This window comes from Centroberyx affinis, unplaced genomic scaffold, assembly GCF_046629955.1.
Source record: "Centroberyx affinis isolate AG114_WGS23_722 - 3 ecotype Tasmania unplaced genomic scaffold, CSIRO-AGI_Caff_v1 ptg004383l_1, whole genome shotgun sequence".
Taxonomy (NCBI): Eukaryota; Metazoa; Chordata; class Actinopteri; order Beryciformes; family Berycidae; genus Centroberyx; species Centroberyx affinis.
Window position 1 is genome coordinate 1 of NW_027282074.1, and position 11,920 is coordinate 11,920.

The window sequence follows — 11,920 nt, forward strand, 5'->3', positions numbered from 1 at the left end:
CCTCTTACGTGTAACATTAATTTTCTCAAAATTTCATTCAAGAGCTTCATTCCAAAATGAGAGAGATCAAAAACTATAAGTAAAAAGACAGAGCTATTTTGGAGTTGATTATTTTGTATGAATAGCACTTCAAAAAGCATTTGTCCTTTCATATTCTCTTCCTGGAAATTAACATTTTATTTCAATTTTCAGAACTCCAGAATGTTTTACCTGAAGGACGGACTGTCTCTTAAATCTCAGCTCAGTGTCTTCAGTGCCTTGGTTTTCCATTACACTGCTGTCTTTCTCCTTCTGACACACTCTTGTGGAGGTAATTTACACACGACAAAATCAATAATGCCATGGTTTGGAGTATTTAAAGGTAAAAGGTCACGATTAGGCTTTAGATCTAATATAATAAATAATAATATAATAATATAAAGTGAAAATTTGAAGACATTTTCATCAGTATTCTGCATGTTTTTACTGCTTTTTGGCTTTATAGGGCAGTATAACAGGGTATCTTAAGTAGGGTAATTAATTTGCAGTTTATTAACAAAACAAATTATTCAACCAGCCATTCAAAGAATACTGACTTCTTGTTGTTGTTGTTCTTTTCAACGTTAAGAACATGCTGTTGTGTTTAGCATGGTTTCAGTGGCCAAATCAACAGACATTATGTTAATAATATTTCAGCAGATTGGAGTTTTTTTTCAGTCATTCATAATCCTCACATTCATGATCATGGAAGGTCCGGCGGTTAACTCAAACAATGAGAATATTTTTGCCCCCAGAGCAGCTCTGCTTCCCAGAAAGGTTTATAGAACTGAAACACTCATCGTCAGTATTTCAAGTTTTCGCAAAACGGCATAAAACTTCAAACCTATTTCTTCCCAGGTCAATCCCAGGTGATTGGTCCAACTCAGCCAATAGTGGCAATAATTGGTGATGACATCATTTTGCCATGCCGCCTGGAACCTGCCACGGATGCTGCTACCATGACACTGGAGTGGGCGAGACCTGACCTGAACCTCGGATTTGTCCTTGTGTGGCGTTATGGTCGGGAATTTCAGCTCAGTAAACACCCGTCCTATGTGGGAAGAACGTCACTGTTCATCAACAAACTGAAACACGGAGACATTTCACTGAAACTCTCCAATGTGAAACTCTCTGATGAGGGAAAATACACATGCTTCATTCCCTCATTGGGTAGAGAATCTATTATTGAGCTTGTTGTTGGTAAGTGGGCATATGTTCACTGAGCATGTTTTTTTAAACCTTTATGCATCAGTACAACCATAGAATTCTACTGTTGTTGGAGGAGATATTTTGACAGTTTGGACTCATTGTTAGCAGTAAGAGGCAACAGAGCTCGCTGCTTCATCCTGAGTTTGTCTGAGGTCTGAGATGGTACATCTTGAACTAATGACCCTGAGATGGTAGATGTCGTGTATGGTTGTCTGTCCCTAAGGCCTAACCAAGGTGAACAAACACATGTCACATAATGCATGTCAGCATGTTCAACTACATGCATACATAATAATAACAATATATTTTGTGACATGTTCGTAATTTTAAGTATATTTCAGGCCATAAATATTGTCCAAATTTATACTGCATTCTGGAAAATCTGAGATATTTGTTTACCCAGCTTTTACTGGGGACAGACTTTATTTACACCAAAACACAACACTCCCCAGTCGCTATTGGAAGTTTTATGGTATGCAGGGTATTTGCACATGTGCACTGTTGGCTGTCTGCAGATTTAAAGAGTAGATCATTAGATAGTCACATTATCAGGTGATTTATCTCTCCACTTAACTGATTTGGTGATTGTATACTGTGCCAAGTATCATTATTCCATTTCCATTGACTCATCATTAGGTGCTGTCTCCTCTCCTGTCATGGGGATTACCAAAAACAGCAGTGAAGTGGTTTTAGGGTGTGAATCTAAAGGCTGGTACCCAGAACCTGAGGTGTTTTGGCTGGACGGTGAGGGAAACATCCTCTCTGCTGGACCTACAGAGACAGTCAGAGGTCCTGATGGCCTCTATACTGTCAGCAGCAGAGTGACTGTGGAGAAGACAGACACCAACAGGTTCACCTGTAGAGTTCAACAGCAGAACATCAACCAGACCAGGGAGACACACATTCATGTTCCAGGTAAAAATGTTTTCTAAATTCATGATATGGACACATTATTAGTTTTAGACAACTGAGGTCTAGTTTTATATGCCATGCTGTTGTGTGTTTTATCATTTCAGATGAGTTCTTCATGGTCCTGCCCAGTTCTGCTGGTTATATCACCATTGTCTTGGCTGTTGTCTTCATGTGTATTGTTGCAGTTGTCTTTGTTGTGTGGAGATGGAGACGAAACAAAATCAGTAAGTCACACATTTATTTTTCCTCTCCTTTCTTAATGTCAAGTTACTGTCACAGTGGTTACAGTGATATTAAGGGTTTCATTACAAAACATGCATTTAAAAAAACATGAGCCCAAGGCAAGGCAAGTTTATTTATATAGCACATTTCAGCAACAGGGCAATTCAAAGTGCTTTACATAAAACATTAAAAGCATCAAGACAAAATGAAAAGGATAAAATTCAAATAAAAGACCAAGAAAAATAAAGCTCATTAAAGAGCTAAGAGAATAAAAAAAAACCCAAAAAATAGGCTAAAATAGAATAGGACAGGTGTAAAATACAAGAATAAAGGTTACAGTGCAGTGTGAGAGTTGAATAGTTATTTGATGTCATAAAAGGCAGCGGCAAACAGAAAAGTCTTAAGCCTTGATTTAAAAGAACTGAGAGTTGCAGCAGACCTGCAGTTTTCTGGGAGTTTGTTCCAGATATGTGGAGCATAAAAACTGAACGCTGCTTCTCCATGTTTAGTTTTGACTCTGGGGACAGAAAGCAGACCTGTCCCAGACCACCTGAGAGGTCTGGATGGTTTATAACGTAGCAGAAGATCAGAAATGTATTTTGGCCCTAAACCATTCAGTGCTTTATAACCCAACAGTAGTATTTTGAAATCAATTCTTTGACAGACAGGAAGCCAGTGTAAAGACCTCAGAACTGGAGTGATGTGATCCACTTTCCTGGTCTTAGTGAGGATTCGAGCAGCAGCGTTCTGAATCAGCTGCAGCTGTCTGATCGTTTTTTTAGGGAGACCTGTAAAGACACTGTTACAGTAGTCGAGTCTACTGAAGATAAATGCATGGACAAGTTTTTCCAAATCCTGCTGAGACATAAGTCCTTTAATCCTTGATATATTCTTAAGGTGATAGTAGGCTGACTTAGTAATTGTCTTAATGTGGCTGTTGAAATTCAAGTCTGAGTCCATGACTACTCCAAGATTTCTGGCTTGGTTTGTGGTTTTTAACATTACCGATTGAAGCTGTGCACTGACTTTTAATCGTTCTTCCTTGGCTCCAAAGACAATTACTTCAGTTTTATTTTTGTTTAATTGAAGAAAATTCTGACACATCCAGTCATTGAGTTCAATGCACTTACTCAGCGTTTGTATGGGACTATAGTCCCCTGGTGATATGGCTATGTAAATTTGTGTGTCGTCTGCATAATTATGGTAACATATTTTGTTGTTTTCCATAATCTGAGCCAGTGGAAGCATGTAGATGTTGAATAGAAGAGGCCCCAGAATGGAGCCTTGGGGAACTCCGCATGTCATTTTTGTCCGCTCAGATGTGTGATTACTTATAGACACAAAGTAGTCCCTGTCCTTTAAATAGGATTCAAACCAATTTAGTACTGTGCCGGAAAGTCCCACCCAGTTTTCCAGCCGGTCCAGTAATATGTTGTGGTCGACCGTGTCGAATGCAGCACTGAGATACAGTAATACTAAGACTGAAATTCTGCCACTGTCTGTGTTTAAGTGGATGTCATTGAAGACCTTAACAAGGGCAGTCTCAGTGCTGTGGTGTGGTCGAAATCCTGACTGGAAGACATCAAAACAGTTGTTTAGTGCCAAGAAGTTGTTCAGCTGTTGAAAAACGGCTTTTTCAATGATTTTATTTAAAAACGGGAGGTTTGATATGGGCCTATAATTGTTAATTAGTGACGTGTCTAGGTTGTTCTTTTTTAAGAGTGGCTTGATGACTGCAGTTTTCAGGGCCTGTGGAAAGACACCTGAGAGAAGAGACATGTTTACAATTTGTAGAAGGTCTGAGGCCATACAATTTGAAACATTTTTGAAAAAGCCTGTTGGCAGAATATCAAGGCAGCAGGAGGAGGATTTCAGATGTTGTATAATGTCCTCCAGGTTTTTATGGTTGATCGGATAAAATTGTGTCATGGTATTTGAATTGATTTTAAGTGGACACAGGGTCAACACATATCCTGTACCTGATATGGAGGCACTGACTGCTTGTCTAATTTTCTGAATTTTGTCAGTGAAGAAGGAGGCAAATTCATTGCAGGCCCTGGTGGATAGAAGTTCAGAGGCTACTGACACAGGAGGGTTTGTTAGCCTGTCAACAGTAGCAAACAAGGCACATGCATTATTATTGTTTTTGGTGATGATGTCAGAGAAAAAGGACCGCCTTGCATTTCTCAGTTCCAAATTATAAATGCGAAGTCTCTCTTTATAGATGTCATAATGAACCTGGAGATTTGTTTTCCGTCACCTGCGTTCAGCCTTTCGACACTCTCTTTTTTCTATTCTGACCAGCGTGGTATTTCTCCACGGAGATCTTTTCTTACCAGAGACAACCTTCACCTTAATGGGTGCAATGGCATCAATAACATTTGTAATTTTAGAATTGAAATTATCTACAAGCTCATTGACTGAGACCCAAGAGAGGGCGGGTGTGGAAGAGAAAGCCTGAATAAATAAATCACTGGTGTTTTCAGTGATATACCGTTTTGCAATTGTCTCTGTTTGAACATTTGTGTGCACGGAGATAGTACTCTCAAAGAAAACACAGAAATGATCAGAGAGAGCAACATCAGTCACCACAACCTTAGAAATGTTCAGACCCTTGGAGATAATTAAGTCCAAGGTGTGGCCCTTGTTGTGTGTGGGCTCCGTCACATGCTGAGTCAGTCCATAGTTATCAAGAACACAACACAGTTCTTTAGTCCCTTTGTCCTGGGGGTTGTCAACATGGATGTTAAAATCACCAACAATAACTACACAGTCAAAGTCCAGGGTTAGGGTTAGCCCTAATCCTATTAAAAAAAGACTTGTGATACTATTTTCAAAAAGATAGTAGCCTATTTTATAAGGCTATAGTGTAGAGAAAAAAATTATAGTATTCCATGTTTACCTTTAGTCTACTCTCATGCCATCAGTCAGTTTGTCAGAAAAGGTGTTTCTTTTTTTAAAATGGTTTATGTGTGTCTGAAAACAACGCCACTCGCCAAATGTGGTTAAATTGTTGGCTGTGGCGGGTAAAATCGTCAAGTCACACCGTGGCTGGTAGGTTTTTTGTATTATTTTAACAAATCATTCTATTTCTGTAACCGCAACACATATTGCGTTACGTAACATTATCATCGTTAATTTGAAAGAGACAGAGGTTAAGTGTTGTGGGACATTCTCAAATTTTCTATCCTGCCTTCCTCAACATTGTAGTCGCTCCTGCCAGTTCTGCGGTTTTGAGGTGATCCACATCTTATGGTCGCATTTGTGCAGTGGAAAAAGAGAATATGACAGTCAGTGGCAGTTTATAAAGATGTTAAGGATAAATTGGCACCTCTGGTTACTGGTGTTACAGGTGTCAAGTAAACTCAAAACATGGTGATGGTAGCTGCCATATTGGTCTGAAGTAAACGTTACTATGGTTACAGACATTAAAGCCATCGCAATGTCATTGGAGTGGAGTTGACTCCCATTACTCGTACATACACAGTCTAGTCATTTTACTTCAGCCTGCTCCAATGTGAACCAAACATATGCAAATTCTCTCTCATTCATAAATCCGGTTCTCACTACCAAATTCTGGCAGTGTATACGTAGCCAAAATGTGGCGAACCAGAAAAAAGAGTCAAGAAACTGTGGATGCAGAGAAAAAAGGTAAAAAGGTAAAAAATCTGAGTGGAAATTTGTATCTACCAGAAAAAAGAGTCAAGAAACTGTGGATGCAGAGAAAAAAGGTAAAAAGGTAAAACATCTGAGTGAAATTTGTATCTACCTGCAACAGTGGCTGGTGGAGAAAAAAAAAAAAATTCAGACCCTTCATATACTGTAAAACCCTCCTATACCTTCCTATAAGGGAAGTAAGTGTCTTCTCTGCTGCTGTGGCCTATTTTACTGTAAAACTCATGTTTTTAGCTTCACCATCACATTTCTGTTGTGCGTCTGCAGCTGTGTCTTCAATTTCACACCTTTTCTCTACAAAAGGAAACACTGCATAAACAACAAATTTGAACTTCAACTTCAACAATGTTTCTTGCCTCTATTTGCACACAGAGACCAAGATGCACCATGAGGACGAAACTGAACAGAGGGAAGGAGAGAAGAAGACCGATCCTTTAAATAATGACACAGAACATCACATTCTGATGGAAGGAGAAAGAGACAGAGAAGAGCTTACAGCAGAAAGAGAGGCAATGATGGAGTTGGACAAGAAAAAGACAAAACTTGAGGAAGAGCTGCAGAAGAAAGAATGCAAACGGAAAAACGCAGAAGAGGCGGTTGCTCGATCGATGGGAAGGAAGAAGGAACTGGAGGACCAGAGAAAGCAGCTCAAATCCCTACTGGAGAAGGTAGTGGCAGGGAGAGAGGAGGAGGAGAAAAAATGGTGGAAAAGCAGTCAGGTAAAGGCCAACATAGAGGATCTGAAGACAAGAAAGTCAGAACTTGATGAACAGCTACGGAACACAGAGAAAGAACTGGTGGTCAAAAATTATGAAATTACTATAATGACAGAGAAGAAGAGTAAAGCAGAGAACGAGATGGAGCAAATCAATGTGGAATTGAAGGAGACAGAGAAACAGAGGGATGAAATTGAGAGGAAGCTTCAGTCAGTCAGTAGAGAAGTAACAGAGAGGGAGACAGAGAAGACAAACCTCAAAATACAGCAAGAAGCAGCAGAGAGAGAAAACCAAGAGCTCCCACAGGAGACAGAGCTTCAGGCAGAGCAACAGAAAGTAAAACCTCTGGAAAGCCTGGAGGAAATGACAGAGGAAACACATGCATTTCAATGAGAGAGAAGCAGAGAGTCAGGAAGAGCTGCAGGAGAAAGATAAGGATGTTGAAGGACAAACTGACACTACTCAAACAGAGAAGAAAGAGGAGGGAGAGGCCAGAATGAAAAAGGACAGAGCAGAGAGAGAGAGAAGGGGGGAGTCACACTAAATCACACATTAACATATCAGAAAGTGAAAATTAGTTGAGCAGGACCAGCTGACCAACAACAGTTTTTACAAGTCTGTTGTTAAAGACTTTCTAGCTGCTGTGAGAAGTTAATACTGAGCTGATTTAGAGGAGGAAGGAAAAAATTGTAAAATCAGCTCAAGAAGCAAAAAGCAGAGCAACAGGAGAGAGATATATACTATGAATTTATGTCATTAAGATTTATGATTTATGGGTTTACCCTCCACTACATCACTGGTTATGGACTGTTGCAATAGTAAGAACTCAGAGAAACAAACTGGTTAAGTGTTAAACTAGAACCTCTGTAAAGTTGACTCCCCCTCTCTTTCCTTTACGGACTTTATTGTCCCCGGAGGGAAATTCTTTTGCAGCGTTTCACTGGCGCATAGCACAAACAAAAATGACTACAACAGAGCAGAGATCACCGTCAACACAGGTCATGTTCAATACTACACAGATCACAAAACAGAACATATCACATACACATGCAAAGTGAGAGCAATCTGCTGGCAATTTTTCCTCAACGTGGCTTTTTTGCGTTGCTGTTGCATTACCAAACCAACAGATGATGCAAAAGGTTAAAACACTCTCAATAAAAGCACTGTAAAACATTTTAAGCATGGCGCACCCAACATGAAAGGAGACCAGCTTTTTGAGAAAATATAGCCTTTGCTGCCCCCTCTTACAGTTCTATACATTGGTTCCACTGCAGCTTATGGTCTAGAACACCACCAAGGTATTTGTACTCCCTGACTGGTTGTATAGGTTGTAGGGCTGGGCGATATGGACCAAAAATCATATCTCGGTATTTTTAGGCTGAATGGCGATATACGATATATATCTCGGTATTTTCTACGAAGTGGGCTAAATGTTCAGTTGTAAGTAGGGCTGGGCGATATGGACAAAATCAAATATCACAATATTTTTTACCAAATACCTCGATATCGATATTGCGACAATATTGTAGGGATGACTATTGGTGCTTTCACAAAATATTTACACAATGAGATTTTTGATAAATAATCATCAGTAATGTGGATATAATGACTAAGTGGGTAAAGGCAAATAATAGAACAGCTAGAACAGTCTGGTAAGTTCAGAAAATGACATCACTTTACTGTAATGCAGCCTTTAAAACCAGGAAAAGACACTTATGCCATATCACGATATTACGATATCCAAAATCTAAGACGATATCTAGTCTCATATCACGATATCGATATAATATTGATATATTGCCCAGCCCTAATAGGTTGGCCTTTGATGGTTTTAGTCATATACACAAGAGAAAAACACAGTTAGGTTACTTGCCATATATCCCATTCCCCCCCACTCCCCAGGCTGGAAAAGAACCTCCCCTGTCCCTTGTAGGGAGCGCTGGCCATGGCTTTAACACCCTGCCAGGCCACCCTGGGATCTCCTGAGGACAGAGTGGCTTCCGCTTTTTGCTTATAAATGCCCTTGTCAATCTTCATATGTCTTTTTATTTCCCGTTGGATGTCTCTCTTTGCCATTTCATTATGCTGAGTGTGGACCAGTTTCTTTTTTGTTCAGAAGTTATTTCAGTTTTTTGGACACTCAAGGCTTATTGTTAGGAAATGTTTTATATGTCTTAGTGGGCACGACTGTATCTACACAGACATTTACAGTATATAGTCTGAAATTGTCTGGACTTTCAAAGACTATCCTCCTATCCTCATTCCAACTCATGACAGACCTGGCAAGTTGCTTCTCCCTCTCCAGGAGCCTCTGATAGGTCTAGAGTCTTATTTTTCCTGGTGTAGCAGTAGTAATATGTGTGTAAGCAGTTATGCAAGAAAGTTAGTTATAATAACAATAATAATAATCTTTATTTGTATAGCACCTTTCTTAACAAGGTTGCTTGTACAAGTAAAAATAAAATAAAATACAGATAGAAGGAAGTTAAAAACATTAAAAGAACATAATGCAAATACACAACACCAACCATTGGTACCAAAACAAAAAGAGAAAACAATTATAAACAAGCAACAAGCATAGAAGAACTGGAATTGTACATAGACTGTAATACAAGTGCATCTAGCTGCTGCTTTAACAGATTAAAAAAGCCTTTTTATAAAAATGGGTTTTACCAAGCCGTCTTACCAAGATGGCCACAACACATAGAGTTTCAGACTAAAATGTGAATTGAAATAGATGGAAACACTGATGTGCACTGATGAAACTTTACTGATTCTTGCGGGGAAATCAGGTCGTTGCAGCAGCAAAAATAATTCAGCAGGGAAAAAAGAATAACAGAAAATCAGGTTAGAAATAAAATCAATGGTAACACTTTACAATAAGGGTCACTAAGTTAAGGGTTAGTTAATGCTTAATAAGCATTAACTAACCCTTAATTAACAGTTAACTAATGTGTCTGGTAATTATTTACTAATGGTGTTCATGTTAACTAAGGTATTAATTTATACATTATTTAATAGTCATCTTTATAAACTATTAAATAATGTCTAAATTAATACCTTAGTTAACATGAACACCATTTGTAAATTACACATTAGTTAACTGTTAATTCAGAGTTAGTTAATGCTTATTAAGCATTAACTAACCCTTAACTTAGTGACCCTTATTGTAAAGTGTTACCAAAACAATAAAACAATAAGCAATAAAATGGAATTAAAATTTTTGTTGTGTTATATAAACATATGCAGCTAACATTTCCAACATGTTAATTAGTGTTATATAAGAAGTATTTATTACTACCATGAATGGATTTACTTACAATATGTCTCCAGTGTGAAATAGTGGATCCATTACAAAAAGTATCATTAGTATAGACATACACTGTATATGTATAGAAAATAAGAATATAAAAAGTGTCATCAGTAATATTATAAAAATATACAATTCTTATCATGAGCAGTGTGCAGCACTAGACAGGTTGTTAGACTGAGCTAGGAGTTTGAGGAATGCTTTTCTGCATCTTGGTTTCGCCCCCTGTGTTTCTGCTTCTCCAGCTGTAGCATGACCTTTGACCTCTGCTGTCTTGTTTGTCTTTACTGCTGCAGAGTCTGAATCAGCCGTGAAACCCTCTGCAGATCTGCATATTGACTAGTTATGTCTGTCCAAGTCAAGTCAAACCTTTATTCTCCCCAAGGGGACATTTTGTTTGCAGCAATGATGAAAAAACCCCCCAAAAAAACAACAATAAGCACACAGCAGTCAACATATGGGAGGGGAGGTTGGGTCAGTGCTGCTTTGTTAGTCATCACCTCTCCTGCTGACAAACACCTGCAGAAAAGATCTTTCTCCTCCAACTAGAAAAAAACGAGTAGAGCGTAGTCCTTCCCTCAGTGACCCGGGTTCGAGTTTACTGCATGTCCTCCCCCCTCTCTCTTTCCCATACCTTCCTGTCTCTCTCTCACACTATCTCTGTCAAATAAAGCATAAAATGCCTAAAATAAATCTTTAAAAAAAAAAAAAAAAAAACACAACAAAAGTACAATCATAATGGCAACTCAATGCAACACAATTCCAACATAACGGAACATCAACGGAACACCAGCAATAACGGCAACGCAGCGCAACGCAATAGTGGAGCAACTTTAATTGATTTCAAAAGAAACATTTCCACCATGGCTGTTGGCTGGAGTAGAGCTTGGAGGTTATCAAAAATGCTACCAAAAATAATTTGAAGCCAATAGGAATCCTGTGTTAGCATAAGAAAAGCGCTCTTATCAGGGTCCTGGTGGCTCAGTGGTTTAAAGTGCATCCCGTGTAATTAAACAACGTCCTGAATTCAAATCAGGCCCAGGACCCCTCACTCTTTTTCTCTGTTTCTCTTCACTGTACAACTACTGGATCTAATAAAGGCAATAATCTTAAAAAAAAAAAACCTTACCTTACCTACCAGAGACGCTTCCACAAAATTCAATGTCGCGGGACTGTTAAGACTCTTAGCCTTGTTTCTTACCAAGCCACTACCAGCCATCATTGCCCCGTCCCACTCTGTCTCTCCCATCAACCCACATACAAGCCAATCGGCCATGAATATTATGCACTAACAGTTCTCTCTTCTCCATTACGATTCAGCTAAGCTGCGTGAAGAGAGAGCTCCCTGGTGTGTGTGTGTGTGTGTGTGTGTTTGTGTTTGTGTGTGTCTGTGTGTGAGTGTGCAGAGTAGAGGGGTCCCAGTGTTTAGTATTGAATTATTGATGAGGGCATAGGGTCTGGGGAAAGCCACAGCTGGTATGTTGTGTAGGAGGCAAAGAGGAAGTCTGTGTGGGTGGGTGTGTGTGTGTGTGTGTGTGTGATGGGGGTTGCAGGGGTCCCTGTCCCCCCCACTGAGTGCTGGTCCATAATCACAGCTGCTAGTGACACACAGAAAGAGAGACAGAGACAGAATGGGGTTGTGATTTTGTAAGTGTTAATGGGAAAATTACTGCTATTGTCTTTCAAAAATATTGAAAACAGGATCCCTGCTGTAAATCAGCTGACATCATGATTGGCCTCTGAGGCAGCTGTGTACAGTAAAACACACCAGGTCTGTGATAGTGCTGAGCGAAGAAGAATGATGAAGACACTGCACTGGGGTTCAGGTTTCAGCAGAATGAAATGAACAGAAACCAGA

General features: G+C 39.3%; 1 protein-coding gene across 1 annotated transcript; it reads left to right on the forward strand.

Annotated features, from left to right (window-relative positions):
- Positions 1-198: 198 nt before the first annotated feature.
- On the forward strand, positions 199-7,477 carry LOC139664860 (butyrophilin subfamily 3 member A2-like). The gene is made up of 5 exons (XM_071543838.1): positions 199-310; positions 877-1,218; positions 1,864-2,142; positions 2,244-2,363; positions 6,409-7,477. The coding sequence occupies exons 1-5, from the start codon at positions 202-204 to the stop codon at positions 7,143-7,145; spliced, it is 1,587 nt and encodes a 528-aa protein (XP_071399939.1). The 5' UTR covers positions 199-201; the 3' UTR covers positions 7,146-7,477.
- Positions 7,478-11,920: the final 4,443 nt, after the last annotated feature.